The 21675-nt window shown below is 39.9% G+C and overlaps 1 protein-coding gene across 9 annotated transcripts in view; it reads left to right on the plus strand.

The window, feature by feature from the left end:
* The window catches only part of MYRIP (myosin VIIA and Rab interacting protein), a 208528-nt gene that overhangs the window by 166999 nt on the left and 19854 nt on the right, over positions 1-21675 (plus strand). For 7 of the 9 annotated variants that reach the window (XM_069007502.1, XM_069007505.1, XM_069007503.1 and 4 more), the window contains 4 exons: positions 4376-4553; positions 5450-5539; positions 8854-9503; positions 17103-17342. In XM_069007502.1, coding sequence (XP_068863603.1) covers positions 4376-4553; positions 5450-5539; positions 8854-9503; positions 17103-17342 — 1158 coding nt within the window. The remainder of the gene's footprint in view (positions 1-4375; positions 4554-5449; positions 5540-8853; positions 9504-17102; positions 17343-21675) is intronic. The other 2 variants (XM_069007504.1, XM_069007509.1) reach the window with 1 other exon arrangement.

Raw genomic sequence — 21675 nt, forward strand, 5'->3', positions numbered from 1 at the left:
TGCCATCTGCTGATGCACCAGTTCAGTGCAGAAACCAGCAGTGTCCGACCGAAAACTTACAGGGCAGCCTTTTTTTTTTCAACACATAAATACACCTAAAATATCACTTGGCAAAAGGGTTGTGGGTTTTTTCGCTGAGGAAACAGAACTTCTGGTTAGGAAATATGCCAGGTATCTTTAGCTCCTTTCTTAACATCTGAGGTCTTTATAAACCAAAACCAAAGTTCCTATATTTCTGCCTTCTTTTGAAAATTGTATCTAGGCTCCTGTATTTTTTTTGGATACTTTGGGTTCTTCTGCCCTGAGATCTTGCTGCAGTCCAAGCATGTAGACAATCGATAAAGCTTGAGGGATGTGGTTCCTTCATTTGGTCAGTAAAAATCCCTTGTTCCAAAGCAAACCAATCCAAGAGCCTGTTAGGGCAGCTGGCCTTACCTCCAGTACTTCCATGCATCCATTCACAGGGAAACCACATGGAGCCAGGCAGGCTTCTCAATCCTGTTCCCTTATTTTCAGTGTTTTCCTTCCCATACAAATATCCCCAGGGGAAAGATGTCCACTATGGATCTACAGATGGGCTGTTATCTCTGTGAAGACGGGAGGCACCGATGCAGCACAGTAATGTGTGCTTCTGCTGCCTGCACAGGTCAGTGCAGCAGTGAAATCAGCCCACAGGGAAGTAGGATGTAGCCCATGCTGCAGCTGTAGGGCTGTGGAGTTATCGGTGCTGGCTGAGCTTAAGTGGATGCACATGTGCCAGCCAAGATTAGGGCTCTTGCTGTGTAACCTCACACCAAATAACTAACCTTTTAGTTTGCTCTTTATTTGCAAAAACAACAAAAGGATGTCTTGGGGTCGTTTGCATTTCAGGTAGAGTCATGAGTCAGGCTGCTAATTGATTGGAGATAAAATTGTAGACAAACATTTGCTTTTGTGCTCTGAAAAATACAGTCAACTTAGACTGGTTTGTTCTCACACCAGGATATGTCTCTGTCCTGTTCCTACACCAAACTTGGCTATTGACACTCCTTTTTCATGTCATTATCAGTGCTACCAGTGATTTGAACTGCTCAGGAATGAATGTTTATGGTTTCTTTCCACCTCTGCTTGTCTGAGGAAATCACAATTCTACTATCTGTCCTGCCAGCCCTATCTAAAACTAACTTTCAAAACAAGAAATAACCTAATCCTCTACTTTTATTTATTCTTCTGAATTGGAGCTTATGAGAACATTGGCACTTCTTGATCATTTCAGTCTCTCCAGGTACAAGAACTACAGAGAATTGCAAATATATTAGTGAAGGGTGCAAGTTCAACAGCATCTTCCTTTTTCAGGGTCTAAAAGCAGGGGTGCAGCCAAGCTATTTTATCATGCCATTACTTTTCTCTCCTTGAGTCTTCTGTGACATTGAACCATCCTCAGTGAGAAAAGGTGGCACTTCTAGTAGAGCAGAGCAGTCCAAGACAGATTTTGTCAAAAATTCACATAAAGTGTAGAAAAATAATGAGGATGGCCTCAAGCCAAGCTTTGGAGGCACCAAAAGCTTTGCCCGTTGCTGTATTTCAACCGGATTTCCTGAGATTAGTTCCTGCCTAATACCAATTTCCTGCTCCACAGAGACCTTGCAGAAACTGTGGAGAGCAGTGTCCCTCTGATCTGACCCAAAAGTTTTAGCACACAATTTCAAAAAATCAGCTTTTTGCTAGGTAAGCTTGTTTGGTTGAGCTTATTTCAGATCCTAGGCTACTACACCACATGGGACTGTGTCCACTTTCTTTTCTGTGCTTCCTTGGTTTTCAGCTATTTTTATCCTTCAGGCTGTTCATCTTCTCCTTTTTAAATCCTTCAAGCTGTTGTGTCTCTCCTAGTCCTTCTGAAAGCTTTATCTGCCCTATAGTACTGATGCACCTGAGCTGGCTTTAATTTGCTCGGGCACTGCTGGCCGCAGCTTTGCTGCCAAAGCATCAGCCTGGGGGCAAGAGTGCCCAGCTCCTTCAGGAGGTTCCACAGCCCACGCCAAGTTCTGTGTTGTCAGGGTTAAGCTGCTGGCAGGTCTTAGGTGAGTTGAGAGCAAAGACCAGACGCTGCCATCACTTCGATGGCATCACTTTACTGTGATATTTGTGAAATGGTGAGTAGGCACACGAGAGGCTGCCATTTAAACAAAACAGGAAAGCTGTCAAACACACAGATTTTACATAACAAGAAAAGCATGTTACTCTCATTGTCAGAGTCCAGGTTATCATTTTACAGACTATTTAAGCTCTTCCCGATATTCTTCTTCTTAAAGATCCAGTTCTTTGAGTAATAAGGGAAGATACTGGTTGAACTGTAGGCTATTCCTGCTTCTGGGCCTTCTGGGTTTTTTACCTCTCTTGTTTGCTATATGTACATGGAAGAAGAATGTGCCCTGAGAGAATATTCATGGTACTGTGAAGACAGTGACAGCCACAACAACTTGCTGCTTCCAGTATATAACAGCTTTACCACAAAGATTTCAAAAGATGTGTCAGACACCAGACCTAATTTATTGAAAGCATGGCAAGTCTTGTAGTTCTAGCTTTACAATGAAGTGAAGTGAACCACAACACAGTTAAATCTTGTCACAGTTCAGGTGGCAAATTTGTGGCAGAACTGTTTATATTGTCCACATATCCTGTCAGGATGAAATCAAAGTTCATGAGCAAATTTCCTGTAGTGAAACAATTTATGTACCCGTGTGCATTGCATTAAATTATTTTATTACTTTTTCAGGGTTAAGAAGGATTCAGATGATCTTGATCAGTGAAAGATCTAGTTCAAGGTTTGGAACAGACTAAATATACACTTGAATATAGCTGGCTTGTAAAAGTGATGCACCTGAAAGATTCCCTGTAGTAAAATTGCTTTGAGTGTGTTGTGAATAGTTTATATCACTAAATTTAAAAGGAAACACTCCAATGCATCATATTAGGACCTGTGTCTTTGTATGGACAAGATTAACAAAGTTGTGCAGTCACTGTAGTTATAGAAAATATTTGATTCTAGGGCAATAATTCTGGCTTTTCTTCATGAATTCAGAAGCCAAGCTAAACCCTTGGGCTTAATTGTGTTTCCTTTTACTGCTGAGCCAAGGATACAGGAAGATTTGCAGTTAATTAAATCTTCTGGCATAGTACATGGGTCCCACAGAGGAGCATTTCAGATGAGAGGAGGTGCAGCCAGAAAATGGTGTAAGTGTGGCTTTCAAGCCAGCAGGGCTCCCAGCAATGCTTGTGCTGTCCTGGGAATTGAAGGGCCTTGGAAATAACTGAAAGTCAAGTTCTCCTTTACCTCACCTGCACCAGTGCAAAGCAGACCTCTGATACAGGCAAAGACTGGCCCTGTTGAGAGTAACAGATTTAGTTAATTATTTGTCATTTGAACATCAGTAAAAATGTACAAGGATTTGAGAGTGCCAACTTGGCCTGTGCAAAGCAGCTGAGCCACTTGAAAACCTGGCATATGCAGTCTTCTACTGACTCTGCAGGGAAGGCAACTCGACTCAAGCTCTGTAGCTTTGTTTCTAGAACTACGTATGTGATTTGATGTGCAGGAGTGAGTTCTCCTGAAATCAGCTGGACACTGTCAGCTTTCACAGCTTTTTAAAAAGGGCAAAATTTAAATGTGTCTTCTGCAACTGACCGACTTCTCTGTGCCTAGGTCAAAACTAAAATGTCTGATCTATTTATGTGGAACCAAAGGAAAGTTCCTTCTCCTCAGTAGAAGTCAGGACTGATTAACAATCACAACAGTATTTTACCTTATTGTACCTTGAAATGTGACCCTCCTAGAACTAAATAGATGTGCAATTGTAGGCTATATTGAGTTCATTAGTAAGACTGCATAAAACTGCTCAGCATATTGGGTGTTATGTCTGTATGTCCTAGCAAACAGAATTCTGCATTAAAATCAGTTGAGTTGCATATCTATTTCTGGGGAACAGGCTGTTTGTTTGCTTTTTTTTTAATTTTTAACTTCTGCAAATTGTTACACCAGATGGCCTGTTGAGCCAACAATAGATCATCATGTCTCACTACAATGGGATCCCTTTCTGGCTAGCTTGAGTCAAAGCACTTAGTTCTCACCAAGCATATTCCCAACACTTCACCTTAATTATTTCTCTCCATCTGGTCCATGGTAGTATAAACAATTTCCTGCTACTTTACATAGCATCAGAAATGCACATAAATAAGCAATCTAAAGCTGGAACAATTCTTTTGAATACATTAAATCCTATTTGTGATGGTAGCAGATCCCACACTCCATGAGTTACTGAATACTAATTATGGTAAAGGGTTGGATAATTAACTACTTGTATTTTTAAATTAAACTCTTTGCTTTTTAATCCCGCAGAGGTCTCAGTCTGCATTCTCCCTGGCTAGCGAAGACACGGCCAGTAAAGGACAAGACCTTGCGTCGTCTGTGACCGAGGCTCTCCGGAGGCAGCAAAAGGGACAGTCCAGGAAGCAGAAGGAACGCAAGCTCTCTGCATTACCCAGCTGGAAGAGTGTAGACAGGCTAAATGAAACAAGTAAATATTTCTAGTACGAATAAGATTCTTTTTTTGGTTCTCACTCACATGGAATAAATACGACTTAAAGCAAGGACCTTCTCGAGGGCGTTTTTGCTGACCTCTGTGCTTTCAGAGGTCACATATAAAATGTATATTTGATGTTGCTGTGTCACAATTTCATTGGGCTATGTCATTGCTTATTTTAACTTTCTTTAAAAAAAAATTATTCAAAATTTGGTTCTCTGTGAAGTTGGATTTTGGATTGTTACAAAATTTAGGCAACTACTTCAGATACATTTCAGAGCTTCAAAGATGCAAGAGCCCAAGGGCTCTTCTTTGTCATTGGTAATCTGTCCACCAGTTGAAGGAGTTTGCAGCTGTTCATTGTATCCCTTCTGTGGCACAGGGTGACACTTTTCATGAGGTTACATGGTGAGCCAACCATTGAAATAATTCACGTTTAGAATTCCTCCTCGCAACTTTATTTTCAACCCTGATGAATTCGCAATGCAGTGTTCTGTGCAGCCCTACTCACTGGTGCTTCCAGACTAGTTTCAGGAAGCTGTATGAGTAGGAACTTCACAGAGCAGCAGCTTCCCTCAATCTGACCTCTGTCATCATGCATTATGTATGGCTGTAAATATGGATGATGGATGGTGAGCAGCTTTCCAAGTCAGCTCCATTCCTGAATCAGCACCCTGAGATAGGATGCAATTCCCTGCTTACTTCTAGATGACATAGAGACAGGTTGTCATTGAAGACACCAATGTATATAAGTATTTGAAGGGAGGGTGTCAGAGGATGGAGCCAGGCTCTGCTCGGTGGTGCCAAGCAATAGAACAAAAGACAACGGGCAGAAACTGATGCACAGGAAGTTCCACCTGGATATGAGACAGAACTTCTTCATTATGCAGGTGACCAAGCACTGGAACAGGTTGCCCAGAGATGCTGTGAAGTTCCATTCACTGAAGATACTCAAGAACCTGGATGCAATCCACGTGCAGGTTGGTTGGACCAGCTGACCTACTGTGGTCCCTTCCAACCTAACTCTTTCTGTGCTTTTGCAATTGTGGCTCCTGCTCTTGGGGTGGTCCTGTTTCCATTGCCTCTGTGCTGGCTGAAGCATTTGTGAGGCCACAAGAGTGTAGCACCAAGCAACTCCCCCACCAAAGAGTTGATTAGTTTTTACCCCTACAGCTGCACAAGGGGAAGAGCTGAACTCGTTGCAGCAGCATTCCCTGGCTCCAAGTGTTGTCATCCTATGACAGAATCTGCTTGTTCTTGCTTCTTCTCTTGTAGCAGCTGTAGAACCCATCTGATCCCTGTAGCACGTTGGTTCATGAAGCTGTACAAGCAGAAAACTTCTCTTTTGTGGGGTGAGTTCACTGCTGCTGTAACTCCCACAGCTGCCTCACTGCACGCTGGCAAGCAGAAGCAGTCAAATGTGTGTTTGGGTTTGGTGGGGACCTGGGATCAGGGCTGCCCATCTGTTCAGTTTGTTTATCTGTACTGCCAGTTGATAACTGGGGAGACTGAAATGTAGACAATTTCAATACTTATCCTCCCCCCTGAAAGAAATTCTTCTTAAAGTAGTACTAAAATCTGATTTAACCAAGTATGCATTACTCTGTGAATTTTTTAATCAACCCACTGTCAGAAGTGGTTTTCTCCTGGGCATCTTAGTGGAAAGTCTATTTTCAGTAAAGCAGTTAATTTGGTGCTTAAATTTAAGAACCCACTTGAATCCCGTTGCATTCAACTGTTGAGCAATTTAGTATTTAACAATGCTTAACCATAGCAGAACAACAAATTGACCCAGTTTCTTTTCAGGTGCTCTACTCAGAGGATTTTTTCCGCTTTTTTCATCAAAAAAACACATTTGTGCTGAAGTTGTGGTGCCTATTGAACTAATAGTAAATAGCTGATTGTGCTAATATCTGCAAACATGGTCTCACCTATGCAGTAATAAACAGCTTTGTATCATGATACAAAAAACAAGAGAAATCTCAACCAAGAATTTGGTGTAGTGAACATCAATGGGCTTTTTAGGCATGTAGCCAAAAAGTAGTTCACAATTAATTTTGGTTACAGTTCATATTGGTTTAAATGGTGACTCAAGAGCCAAATTATGATACTGGCTTTTTATCCCCCTTTATCAATAGTTTTACAATGACATTTCTTAAATCTTTTTTTCCTTTTCACATGGATGAATTATAGCTTATGCCCAAACAATTGTGTGCAAAATCCATTCTTTCAAGTAAGTGACTTTGTTTTGAAAAATCAGGAGGGGAGCCCTTGACATTGTAGAAGCTGGGACAAAACTGAATCAGCTTTCTGCATATAGAGTTGCAATGGCTCTCTACCCTGTTTGGCCCTCTAAGATGTAATCAACTACTCTCCTGTCCTTTTTTCAGTTAACTGAGGTTGGTTGACTGATTCTCATGTGGTTAAATGTGGTGTTGTTAAGTAGAATAAGGGGGTATGGTTTGGGGTAGAAAAAAAGTTTGTGGCTCCCCATTGCATTTGTGTAATGTGGTGCAGCTGAACTCAGTTCCTGTTGGAGATTTATATCCTGCAGAGCTGTTGGCTTTATTTGAAGGAACAATGTTTTAAGGAAAGTTCTTTCTCTCAAGAGAACTTTATACTTAGATTAGTGAGTATAGTTGGGAAAAGTGAACAAGCAGAAGTTTCTTATGCTTGATAGCTTGTTTGGGTTTTTTTCTCCAAAATCAGAGGTTACAATAAAGAATTATTAGTCCTCCTTACACTCCTGACTTCATTTACAGCCTTGGTTGGTCACTGCTACAAGAGAACTAGTATTATTTCGATTTCCTTTTAAGCAGGAGTAAGAATTGTATTTTCTCAAGTTCTCTGAATTGACTTAAAACTTAGTAAGTGAAAACAAGCCAGAAGGATTCAAATGAGTAAGAAATGCAAAAGTTGTCATAAAACTCTCATAGCCCCTAAGTTCAATTACCATGTTATTTTTGTTTTGTTTTTTGTGGGGGTGTCAAAATGCCTAATTATATTCTACAACAGACCTAGATATTACTGTGTCCACTTGAAAATAGTGATGTTCTGCTTACCTTTTGAGAAAACTAATGGTGTATATTAGGTATTTCTATAGGTTTCTGAAAATAACAAATTTGAACCCATGGAAGGACTCCGTAAGTCTGAAAAGTTCATTCAGTAGGCTGGATTACCGTGTAAATCCATGGCATTATATATTTGTTCAAGTGCTGAAGAAGGCAGAGTCGTCACACATCCATATTTCCCATTAGGGGAATTTTCAGTTTTGATTGGAAATTAAATCTAAATTTAGAGGAAATGCAATTCTCAGAGTTATGAGAGTTACACAGCATTTTCTGACCATATTTATGACTTTTTTTGATTTTTGTGTTGGAGTTGTAAAACATACTCTGAAAATGTGGAAGGATACAAGAGAAGCAGTGCTTGTGTCAGACAGAAAGCTCATTTGGTATTTTGTCTGGGGTGCAACAACAGCAGCAACAGCAGCCATAAGCAAGAGTCTAGGAGATATTAGGACAAAGCAAGTATTTTTCATACTGCCTTTGAGTAGGCTCTGAACCTCTAGAGCTTTCAACTTAATGACTATCTCAGCTAGAAGTGTTTTTCTGTATTTAGTAAATTTTAGTGGATTCCTCCTCCATGTTCACAGCCGTCTCTGTTTTATCACACATAATTTCAAGCATCCAGAACAACCTTAGGCAAAACGCCCTTAGGTTTGGTATGCATTGCATCCCACTTCTTTCTTTTGTTTGTTTAGAACCTTGTTTTCTCTAGCTTCACTTCATGCTCTCTAGTAGTTAGGTTGGAGGAGATTCCCCCATCTCTTTTAGCATGTATTCTCTCAGTCTTCTCCAGATGGCAGAGCTCTGGCTTACTTAATCATTCCTTGAATGGACACCATTTCAGAACCTGGTACAACCTTTGTTGCTCTTCTCTGATTCCTTTTCCATCTTTCCTCTTCAACATGAGGGACCAGAATTGCACACAGAATCAGAGGCATTTGCAAAACTCAGGATTTCTACATGTCTATATGCTGATGTCCCATCAGGCTTTCCTAATAATTCTTTTAGAAAAAAGCTTTGGTCCAAGTACCCCCCCATTTTAGTCGTCACCATGACTTAAAGTGGTGGTTTCTGAGTAGTAGGGCAGCTTGCCTCTCAACATGGGAGAGTTCATGTGGCAGCAGCACTTGTGTTTGTCTGTTAGTTCTGTTGAAACCTTCAATCTGTGGCAAGTAAAAGCAGCCTTTCACAGTGTGATCACAGTTGTTCTTGCTTCCTTTTCATAGGTCCACCTTCTGTTTTCCAAAGCACCGATGGAAACTGGGTGGCTTTGCAGAATGTCGCTCTGCCTCGCCCTCGAATGCTTGCCAAACCAAAGAGCCAGGTGTTCAAAGCTTTGGAGAATGAGTCCAGCATTGTGTCTGCCTATGACGAGATGGGCTCGGACAGCGAAGATGACTATGACTGGAATGTGGCCTTGAATAAGCTGCGGCAGAGACCTCGACAATTGCCAGGGGACTTCTGTTACTCCAATTCCCAGTATGGCACTGAGTGGGTTTATGGCAACGGTCAGTACCAGGCAGTGACCTCCCCCTCCTCCGGGCTGTACACCAACACTGAAACAGTGTTCTCCGATTCGGAAACATCTTCAGTAAACTCTTCCCAGGAAGCTAAAGGACCTAGCAAACTTCTCTGGTTGCAAAGCAGAACTCAAAGTGATGTGCCCAGAATGGAAAAGAAGCACTTCCACGGAGAACTAGATGTAAATTTCAATCCACAGGCAACTAGCTTGGAGTATTCAGACAGCAGTGAGACTGAAGAAGTCCGTTATGATCTAGAAAAGAGATCAAGAAGGTGGAAGAAAAACAAAGCCATCTCTGAAGACTTATGTGAAGAAAAGAATCAGGCAAAAGCCAACAAGATGAATTTAAGTCAGGTAATTGTGTTTGAGCTTACCAAATGGATTCTCAAAAAGAGCTGGGCAAAACTAATTAAGCTATGCTGGCAATATCATGTGAAGCATGAGTGGGAGGTGGAGTGTTCTTGCAAGCTTTATCTTCCTCATGCCTCCTAAATGAGAAGAAGAAAAAGTAGGGTGTTAGATAGACAGGCTTTACCTTCTTCTCAAATAGGCCACTTTCATCTGATCAAAGACAGTGTTAATGTTGTAAAATACAGTGCTCTTGAAAAAAACCCTCAGGATTTGTCAACAGCTAAAAAATGTTAATTAATCACTTGTTTTGTTGTGCTGAGGTTTTTTTAACTTCTGTTTTCTTGGTATAAGAAATAACTCATATGCCCAGGAATCTGCTCTGAAGTTTCTGCAAGTGTTCTGGTAAGGGATAAAGCTAATGAGCAGCAGAAATTCTAAAAGGGCTTTTTGTGAGATCCAGCCCAAGTGATGTCTACTTCTAATTGGTCACCTTATGATGAGTTCTGATGTCTTAGGGTGAGTGTTTGCAAACTACTTCCATTTAAAAAAACTTGTCAATTGATTAAGAAAACAAACAAAACTCAAACACACAAGCAAAAACCCCAGACTGTAATATCTCAAACTTGGAAAAACTGTTTATACAACTTGAAGACAGCAAACATTTCTTCTAAATTACAGGTGTTGGATAACCAGAAAGCCAAGAAGTCTCCTCCATTTGGAGTTTGTCCAGACCTGGGACTGATATTAAGGGATCCATTTGTCCCCCAGAATTTTTTTAGCAGTACAAGCACACTAGATCAGGAGACTACTGATCCCTTGTTCAGTTCCATTTCCCACATCCTACCCATCTTAAATCCTGAAGCTGCATCATTGCTGCAGCAGAGTAATGGGAAGCCTGAAGCAAGGAGCTGAGGGTTGTCTTCTCCCTGTGCCTCTGACTACAAGCAGCCTGATTCAGTCTCAAAGCTATCTGACCAAATTTAGGATACCCGGAACAGTTTTTCTTTGCTTATGCTACTAGCCTGTATTTCCCATAGAAGAACATCAGTACAGCTGATTGCAAGTCAATATTAGGATTCTAGGATTTCAGCAGGGCTTTAATGCTGGGTGTCATTAATTCTGTATCCATTCCATCTGCTTTTAGGACAGAGTATGGGTGTTTGGGGTGTTCTGTACTGATTCATTTATACTCGTGTCCTCATATATTTATAATCAACAGTTGTTGAAGGGGAGTATGATGTATTATAATGTGATCTGACAACATATCAGCGGCCATTATTGACTTCTTAGAACATCAGGCAGAACTACAAGGCTTTACAGGGACTGCACAAAGACTGTATCTTGTACACAGACTTCTGCATTTCGCTTTCTGGCTTTGTGTATTTGTGCCTGATCTCTGTGTGTCTCTATTCATATTGTGGCTTCCTAGTCACAAAAGACAATATGCAGAGCATGGAAGATCAGAGGTCACAGAGAAAGTCCTGGAGACATAGAATCACAGAATCATTTAGATTGGAAAGACTTTTAAGATCATCAAGTCCAGCTGTTAACACTGCAGGGTCCACCACTGAACATTGTCCCTAAGTGCCACAGCTGCACATCTTTTTAATACCTCCAGGGATGGTGAATCAACCACTTCCCTGGGCAGCCTGTTGCAGTGCTGGATAATCCTTTCTGTGAAGAAATTTTTCATAATATCCAACCTAAACCTCTGCCACATTCATCCAGGTGAAGTCAGAAAGGCAGGGTGCTTCCCAAGCATACGTGATGGCATCCTTTAGCAACTTAGTGTGTGCTTCAAAGTGCAAGCTGGTGTGGAAAATGATTCTTCTTTCCAAGTCCTTTGTGAGTTGCTTTGTCTCTTGTGACCTCTCTGTTGTGCTCAAAGGGCAAGATTTGGGATTCTAACCCACTCTCCCCTTCATGTTACCCTTTAGGCTGTTCCTGCTCCCCTGCTCCCTAGCTTCAGTGGGGCAAGCAGAGGCTCACTGCCTGCAGATCATGCCAGTGTTTTCAAAGCAATGAAATGCTCACTATGAAGTTTATGTATGGGTGGGTTTCCATGTGTTTAGTTTGTGTTTGGGGACACACACACATACACAGAGGTGGCTGATTTGACAGCTGGTGTTCACATTTGTAGAACTTTGACTCCAGCCTCTGGCAAACAAGCACTGCTGGGAGCAGGAATGGACTGACTACCACAATTTATAGCAAGGATGTTGCATGGTTGAACAATTCTAGAAAGGAAGTAAAATTATCATGTGTGTAAGGAATCTGCTTTAATGGATGAAAATGAATTAGCCAGGCATCATTTACATTGCTTAGAAAAATGTGATTAAAGGGATGTCAGACTTTCCTATGTTCCCCAGAGTAATGTATTGATCTTGGTAAAATGGTTGAGGCTGCAGCATGGAGAGCCCTACATATAAACAGTTTTACAAAATGATAGTGTAGGTGTGTGAAGAACTGCAGACAGCACAGACTTAAGCAAGATTGACTGCTGGGTCTTAAACCAGGCATAGCTTTTCACATGATGAGATTATGCAGAATTTGCAAAGACCATAAAAACTCTTCTAAACTCTTGTTGAACCAAGATATTAGACACTGAATAACTGATTATATGTCAATTGCAGTGAAGAAACACACTTTTTCAGTACTTCACTGCATTGCAATATAATCTTATTTTATGGCATTGTAATAATAAGATGATAATTTGTTAACCATTGTGTTTTCATCAGCATTGTAGAACAGGATTTCAGTTTATCAGTCTAAAAGTTGGGGTTTCATTTTTAATTTTCAAATAGTGAAGGTTGCTTTTTTGTTTTCTACTCTCCAAGTTTCTCAGTGAGATGAAAACATGTCCTTTCCCCTTTCTGCTCTGAGTCTAGAGAGTTGTAAGCAATTATGTTCTGGAAAAACTGCAGTCAGTTCATAACTCACAACTGAATTTCAGTTTAAAATCACGTATTTTTTAAATCAAGATCCAGTTCCTAGATTAGGATAATGCTGTGGCATGTTTTTAAAAACTATATTTTAGACACGAGAGTGGAATGCTGACTTTGTGACTGAGAGATAATTTTTTGTATAAAGTCTTCAGTGACTTAGAAGGGGAAACCTGAGAGTAGATACCAAGATGTACTGTATCTGGGGAATTTTTTGCTTAATAATAAGGAAAAGAACAAGTTCCTTTACTGAGCTGCTTGTAGAGATGCTACAAACACAGTCATGAAGCAAGATATGAAAACTGTCCTGATAAAACTAAGGTCTTGCTATAAATAATTTCGGATTGCTTATGTACCACAGAAGAATTAAGTTTCTGTGGGGATTGAACTGGAAAGTGCAAACCTTGCTTTTAATGATGATTATTTTTCAAATTGTAACTTTTTACAGAAAATGGACACTCAAGCCACCAATCTTTATCTGATTTTATTATTAATAGTTATAATAATAGTTGATACTATTAGTAATAGTAATATTGATATATTGGCTCTCATTATCTTTTTGAGAGAAAGGTATGGTTATTGCTTAATGTAGCTGAAATTCTTGTGTTTCTGATGCAAAGTGGAGGGGCTTAATTGCTTCAAGTGAAAGAAGTGTTCTCATTATGAGCTTGCTTCTTGGATCAGGAGACCCCACCTGTTAATTACAGCCCTCCTGCCCTGCAGCCAGGTAAGGGGTGAGCACTGTCAGACTGCCTGTTGCCACGGGATGGCGCTTGGGATGTATTCTTTGAAAACAGCTCCCTGAAATCACTCTGGCTCATGATGAGAAACTGCCTGCAAACCTCACAATGTGTATATTCTCCTAAAAACTTTCAGTTTCTGGTTTTTGGTTTCTTATATGAAGGAAACTTTATCTCAGGAGTTTATAGTTTAACATGGATTTTGTTCTGGAGCCTTTTTTTATTGTATTTTGTTTTTGTCCACTGTGATTACCTTGGCTTATCAGTGATTTCTGTGCAAGGATTTGGACACTATGTATGCATAAAGGTGTATTTCTTTTCTCATTGTCTCCTAAAAGACTTATGCTTGCATGGAAACACTTGATTTTCTTTTAGTGAAACTGGGTTTGTGGCTGTGTCAGTCTGCCAGGTCCTCACAGAAACTCAGTTTTCAGATAAAATGGTAGCCCTTTATTCTTGTTTGCAGATGTTAGCATTATGTATTGCTGATAGATGCAAATGGGAATTTACACAATGATTTGTGTAATGACACAAAAAATGTCATAAAACTTACCAGAGTGAAAATGTGAACAGTAAAGAATAACAAAGTTTAATGCAGCATCTATTAAGTAAATATTAATAGTAGTACCTTTCAATTTATTTATTTTTTTGTTGTCATGGCTGCCCATGCATTTTTTAACTTGTCAATCCATGAAAGAGGTATAATCTCCTCACAAATAGTTTGCTGCCACTATCTGAAAAGCCCAACACACAAGTCAGACAGCCTACTGTTAACAGAAACCACAAAGTGCAGCAGTGTAAGGTACCATTATCTCTGCATGTGCACAGGAATTAGCAGCTCTTGCAAATGTAGATAATCCACCTGCTCATTTTAAGGAGGTTGGAAAGCTAAAAAGAGGGTACTAGGCGTACCTGAGCCCAGCTGTAATACAGTCAATATTCTCAAGATGAGTCCTCCCCCAAGAAACAATGTGCATTCAAAACACAGATTTAGCTAATGCAGAGTGGGACCCTCAGATTACCAAGGCAGCTCATGACTTTCATCTGTGCTGGCAGACCTAGCAAAAAGATCTTTAAGTTGCTGCCATGTGTGATCCTATGAAGACTGGCATTTTTTCAGGATCGAGAGAAGTTGTCATATCGCTGTTGTCAGTATGGATTCTTTAGATTAACTAATGGTGCTTTCCATGGGTGTATATGTGCATTGCTGCTCCAATGAAGCTGCTAACAGTTAAAGCTAAGCAGATCTATGTAAGAAGCCCCCAGAGGACTCATGCATGTCCTGCTGCACAGTGAAGTCTGTCAGTATGTTGGTACAGCAGTGAGGAGGTGGGAAAATCCACCACTCTGGACTGCCAGCCTCCCTCTCTGCTCCTCTAGATTTTATATAAATATCTATAAGCTTATTTAAACAAGAATACCAAATTCTTGTCTTTACAAGCTTGATCTGCTCAAATGTCTGCACAGAATGGGATTTTCTTCTTTTCCTTGCAGACTTGACCTCAAGGTAAACCGTGCTCAATCTGCATCAACGCTGCTAGAGGAAGCCCACACCCTTAGTGCAGAGCTGTAATCCTAAACCAGGTGTTTTGGTATATGAGAGGAGGTTTTTGGAGGTACCAATTAAACAAATGGAGGTAATTTAGGTAAAGAGGGATTCCAGTAATTGGCTTAGACTAGATACCTAGCTGCAAATAGCTCAGTTTTAATGAGATGTATCTTCACTAAACTGTATTCTCATAAAATACAAGAGCACAGTCTAGCTGTGCTTTCTATTCTGTATATCACATAAGTTATGCTTTTTTCTTTCCTGGGTACAAATTGATGGACTGATTGATTCAGCAACAGCTTCCAGATTTTTTTTATAGTAGTTTAGTGATTTGTGAGTATTGGTCATTAGGAGATTGTTGCTTGGGGTGTAATACTGATAATCGTACTGAGCTGTTGAGTGACATGCAAGATATGTCTGAAAAAAACCATCTCTTCTTACAATTTGAGGAAGCACCATTATGATTATAAAAATAATTATAACAACTATTATTATTATGAAAATAGTTTTTTAATTAAAAAGCTGAAATACACAGTCTTTTGCATGTATGTAAGAGCGTATCATATTATAGAACTGAAGTGAAAACACACTGATTTGAAATCTTGTTCTTGATCATTGAACGGCTTTTTAGCAGAAAAAGCTTCTTTTTAGTCTGCAAAAATTGATTGTTTGGGAAAAGAGTTTCAGCATAAACCCATGGTTCCCCTTCTGTTGTAGCTCTCAAATTTCTATTGTTTCTTCAATAGAATCTTCTGATTTTCCAAAAGGGCCTTCTGCATCTTGAAGGTGAACTAGAAAGCAATAATTTAGTTGTGTAATTGATTGAATTGCAAATAACTGCAGACAAAAATTGTCCAGAACACTGTGAAAGTGCTGAACAGTACAGTGCAGTTGACTGTGTGAGAGGTGAGAATTGACATTATGAACATGATGTGTCAATCCATTAAAAGCAGTTTGGTGGGTAGGGTTTGTGAGGGAGTGGGCAGAGTTAACATTTCCTGTGAGAACTGGAGTCACTGGTTCATCCATAAACAGTGCTGCTACAGCTGCTCCTGTTGATGTATTTCCCAATGAATGGAAGAGAGAACACAGATTTTAGTCTCTCCAGCAGTGTCTGGTCTTGTCACAGTATGAGAGCCTAAGGCAGACAGGAATAATTTCCTCTCTGAGAATTGCTCCAAATCATCCTCCTAGACCTGCTGAGATGTGCCTACCACTCTGGTCCCAGGCTGAATTCTTCATAGCCTCCTTCTGGGTGTTTTTGCACAATTATGCTCCATTTCAAAGTACCTGTCACTTTTTAACTCACCTAATTCCATCTTATTTCTTGGACTTGGCTGAAGCACCAAACAAACTACTACTATTCAAAAATTTCTCTCAGCAGTCAGCAGGGAGAGAATATTTCCAGAAGGCAGTTAGCATTATAGGTGAAACTGGCTGCTCTGGGATATGCCTGTCTCTCTCCAGGGACTGTAGTGGAAATCAGGGCAAATTGGGTCCTAATCAGACAGCACAGATCCAGAAAATGAATTGATATCTACCTGGGGATTAGTTTTTAGAACAACTGTGAAATATTCTCAGATTTTGTCAGCAAGGGCTGACAAAACTATCCCCTTTCCTTCTTATTAAATGCAGGCCAGGCACCCAGCTAAACAAAATTGCAGAGACTTTGCTTCTCTTCAGCTTCCAAAGTGAGGGACTTATGGTCAAGTCTGTAATACCTACTGTTCTTAACTGACCCTGTAAGTGTTTTCCACTTTTAAGAATCAGAGTCAGAAAAGAAGGTGCTCCTGAAGATTTAACTTCTTCCAAGGAGGTTGGCATTTGGAAAATAATCAGCTCTGCAGAGGATCCACCCATGCAAATAATCACTGGGAAAGCTGACAGTCTTAAGCAACATCATGTAACAAAAGAGAAGTTTTTCAAAACTTGTTTCTAGCAGTCATTAATAAAAACATGGCTAATGCTCAAGAACAAGCAGTCAGGGAATGCAAGCACAGCTTACAACTGAAAGCTGAACACAGATGCCAGGTTATGGGTTATTTCATTCCCACACCTCACTTTTATCTGCACTGTGCCTGTGAGGGATGGCAGTGCTGGGAATTGAAATGCCACGTAGGCATATTTTATTAGTTGCACACAGATACATAATGATTCTGATAGTTCCTTTTTAGGTAATATGAAAATAAGCAGAAATGATGACTATAATCCAGCAAGTGTTGGTTTATTGGCATTCCTTTTTTATCAGAACACTTAGTGTGCTTTCTTTTTAGCTTCCCTGTGGAGTAATTGTACCTATAGTTTTCTAGGAAGCTGTTTTTCTTTCTGTGCCTATGCAGGAATTATATGTTCTTTTCTAATTTCTTTGTAGGATTTTGATGATTTATCAGAAACGGATATGAGCAATGAGGATCAGCACCATGATGTCAAGCCTGAACTTATGGAGGATGAGCTTAAATCCAGGTTATTTCAGCTTGCTGCTAAAATGAGTGACAAGGAAACATCATCTGGTGAAGAACAAGAGTCAGAACCTGGAATAGATCCGGAAAACCAGAAGGAGAGTTTGTCCTCAGAGGAAAATGGCAGAAGTATTCAGGAAGAGTTAAAGAAGGTAAGTGGTCATTCTAAAGGAGTGGAAATAGTACTGTAAGAGTTAGAATCCAAAAAGAGAACATTCTGGCTAGAAAACTGAACACAGTTGCTATAAGAAACCTGAGGTCCTTTATACCACCCTAAACCCCTTGTGTAGATAAAAGTTCAGTTAAGGTGTGTGTTCCTCTCTGTGAGGAACAGGCAGCCTACAGCATCAGTTTCAAGCGGGGAACTTAGCTTGTGCAACAAAACTGTTAACTGGGTAATACTAATGGAGTTATACTTTTTGATTTAAAAACATGTCCAGTTTTTCTTTTCTTGTCCTTGTTAACCAGACAGTTTAAGTGTTTTTTCCATCCTTTTAGTTGCTCCTCTCCTTTTCGTATCACCTAGTTCATGCTGATAACATAGATTGTTCTTTGGCATCTTTATCAAAATATTTACTGTTTCTTTAAAGCTTTCCAACCCTGTTACTCTGTCAGCTAATAGGCTTCTGAGAGTAGTAACATTTTCTAATGAAACTGAAATTTGGTGTCTTTTCTGATAGTGCCTGAGGTCCCTCATTTGTGCCATTTCACCCTTACAATGAGATACCAGATTTCAGTGTCACTCTACAGGATTTACCACCTCCTCTCCTCCCTTTCTGCCCCTGAATTTCTCTTCAGATCATGTGGTTGTGCTTGAATTTGGTGCTACAGGATTCCAGTCCTGCCCCTTGCCAGTCAAGCACACTTATTCCTTAGATCCACTTAGGCTTGTTCTAGTCTGCTGAGTATCTTGACTTGCCTTTTCGAGTATTGCCTGCACAGCAGGTCAGCTTTGACAAGAGACATGGACAACTCTCTAAAGAAAATCTATTTGTCATTTGGAAGGTGTTTTGTTCAAATGATACAAAGAACTGATATAATACACTGGGAGGTGAAAAGAGGATCAAGTCATCCAGGCACATGATAGAGATGCTGTCCAAGTGTGCAGGAGCAGTGTCACAAAAGCCAGATCCCATCTGGAGTTGAATCTGTCAAGAGACAAAAAGGGAAATAAAGTCTTCTGCAGGTCTATCAGCAACAAAAGGCAGATGAGGGAAAGCTGGGCTCACTACTGCAGTGACCTGGTGACACAGAACATGAAAAAGGCTGTTACACAACATTGTTTTCACCTCAGTTTACAGATAAGATTTTCCCTCAAGAATCCCAGGCCCCTGAGACCTATGGGAAAGCTTGGAGCAGTGAAGACTTATCCTTGGTAGAGGAAGATCAGATTAGCAAATATTTCAAAAAACGGGATGTGCACATGTGCATGGGGTCTGATGGGGATGCACTTCTGAGACCTGAGGGAACTGGCCCGTGCCATTGTGAGGTTCATCTTTGAAAGATCATGGCAATCTGAGACATTCAGAGCTACAAATATTGTTTATTTTGGCTTTAAAAAGGCTTCTAGCAGTCAAATGCAAAGGGAAACACGAAGTCTTGCACCTGGGAAACTATTAACTCATGCAACTCTATTCAATATTGGTGAGGCCATTTCTGGATTGCTGTGTCCTCGTCTGGGCTTCCCAGTACAAGGGACCCATGGACACACTGAAGTGAGTCCAGTGAAGGGCCACAGAGATGATTAAAAAACTGGGACATCTGTCATAGGAGAGAGCTGGCATTGTCTATCCAAGAAAAGAAGAGAAGGCTTGGGAAAATCTCTTCACTGTCTTTAAATATCTGATGGGGAAGAGTGAGGAGTGTTTAATGTGGAAAATAAAGTGGGAATAGAACTCTTTCCACTGACAGGAATGGAAGCAGTGGGTGCAAACTGAAATACAAAGAATTACATCGAAATGAAAAGCTTTTTCCACTGTGATGGTGCTTAAATACTGGAATAGGTTTTCCAGAAAGATTGTACAGTCTATGTCCTTGGATATAATCAAAATCTGACTGGACATGGCCCTGGTCTAGTTGACTGTGCTTTGAGCAGAAGTGTTAGACTAGGTGATCCCCAGAGGTCCTTTTCAAATACAATGAGCCTGTGACTCTCTGATTCGGAGTTATTTAGCCATGGACTACACAGGAGTATAAGTACCTCTGTTATCACGTATGCAAATACCTCCGTGATGTACACACAACCTTTCCAAAGAAATCACATGAAGGCTTTATTGTCAGTGCTTGTTAGCAGCATTTAATTTGTTTTTCTCTGGTTTGTAAAGACAAAACAGCAATATCACATAATTCAGCAGCATATATGGCCTAGCTGGGGTTATAACATTATGCAATTGAAATCCAGAATTAAAGGGTGTAAAGAGGACTTTCTGAAATGCTCCTATATAGAGAACTGAGCACAGAAAATGGTGAATGTATGTTGTTGGTGTATTTATTCATCTGCATGCCTCTACAAAGTAATATTGGTTGTTTTTTCCTCTCCTATTTGTGTTATTTCTTTAACATTTGTATGTCAGTTATTTAAAATAAAGCAAAGATTAATGTTTTTTTCCTCAGTAAAATTATCTAAAGTTTAAAAAAAGAAGGGGCTTACCATGTTCAGCAAAAAGGGAATGCTTGGAGTTCCTAATCCTTTATTTGGTTTGGATAAAAAGTGCTCATCATTAATGGTCATAGTATATAATCTTCTTGTCTATAATAAAGAAAACAGAATATTCCAGTACTCTTCATGGTCTAGACTTCAACAGAATTGGCAGGGGAACCTTCTCCAGCTGTGGAGAAACAAGCATGCTGTTCTCATTCTTATTCTTGACAGTTGTCCTTAGAGGTACTTTAAAATCTTCTGACATGTGCCTTCTCTCTGGAAAACTGGCTGGCCAACATCTTACAAGGAAATACTGAAGATGACAGTGTGTAACCCCAGCTGTGGCTGTGGCAGTCTAAAATATGAAGACACCTAAACTCATAAAATATGCACTAACTTTAGGATGGCATGTGAAAGACGGGCATAGAAAACCTATTTTCAGGCAGCCAGTAATTTTAGATACCTTCAAAGCTATAAGTCCCAGTATGCTGTCTCTTTAAATAGCCTGATTATTGGAGAATGCACTTGTAGGGATTTACAGATCTTTCAGACTAGCACTCAACTTTATTGGTCAGAGTCAGCCTCCTGACCTGGGCATCATATTCCAAATTAAATATACAGAAGCATTAATTCTGCACCATTAAAATGAGAGCTGGAGTGCCTAGATTCTGCTTTTTGTTCCTGAACATAAATACTGCATCTTAGCCATCTTGCTTATATTTTAGCCACACTGCTTGTCTTTGTTAGCCTTTAATCTTCTGTTCTCATAAGTTTATTCTGGAACACTTTATCAACTTTAAATTGCTGGGAATTTTTTGTTCTCGTACACCTGATCATGGAATAAGACTTAAAAAAAACATATATTGTTTTTGAATTACTGGAAATTAAGTACCTAATGTTTATGAAAATCTGACCTTCACCTGTCTGTACCTTTAAAAACTTGGAATTCTCTTTTTAATGGCAACTGGGAATCTCATGTAATCAGATGTTGAGCTGATGCTTTTAAAAGGGTATTTAGTATATTAAGATCTGAAGCAGTGGTAAAAATTATCTTTAATGGAGAATTAGCTGAAGTTGTTTGGCATTTATGATTCTCAGTTCTCAACTTCAAACCGAGCTTTTGAGTGGTATGTCAGCCTTCAAGATGCAAGTTTGAATATGACAACCTTTATGTTAATTATTTAGTTCATCTGGGATACCTGAGGATTTAGGTGGGTATTAATTAACATGAGTTAATTTTGTGATTTGAACTTAAATCATCTTAGATTTTCAGCACCCTCATTTTCATTATCACTCAGTTTGTGATTGCCTGAAATGGTCTTGTGGAGATTCACAGCTCTCATTTTAAAACAAACATAATCCTGTAGCAGACTTGTTTTTATGGAAAATGTTTTGTGCTTATTAAGCTGCAGAAGTAGTTCGTGGTCTTTTGGGTGTATGCAGAGCCCTGAAAAGTCCATTTGTCTTAGCTGCACCGTGAAAGGCCATGGTTTGCACCAAAAGCCACATTGAGGGTAGAGTTGGCCTTCAGCCCCTCTAAACTTCAGGTGTGAACAAACCAAAACTCAAATTGTGCAATTGTTGCCTTAGTGAAACATCTTGTACTAGCACAATGATTTGCACAATTCTTTCTGTCTTGCTCTTTTTTTTTTTTTGATTGGTTGTTTAGTTTTTGCTTTACTCCCCAAACCCTAAATGAATGCCTAAAGAAAAAGGCAAAATGTAAATTCCCTCGGAAGTATCTCACTGGTACTGATACTGAGAGTGGCAAGCATGATGAATGGGATGTATTTACTTCATACTCTCCTCTGTCCATTCTCCTTCTCTTTTAATGCTTTCATGAA

Source organism: Aphelocoma coerulescens, chromosome 2, assembly GCF_041296385.1.
Source record: "Aphelocoma coerulescens isolate FSJ_1873_10779 chromosome 2, UR_Acoe_1.0, whole genome shotgun sequence".
NCBI lineage: Eukaryota > Metazoa > Chordata > Aves > Passeriformes > Corvidae > Aphelocoma > Aphelocoma coerulescens.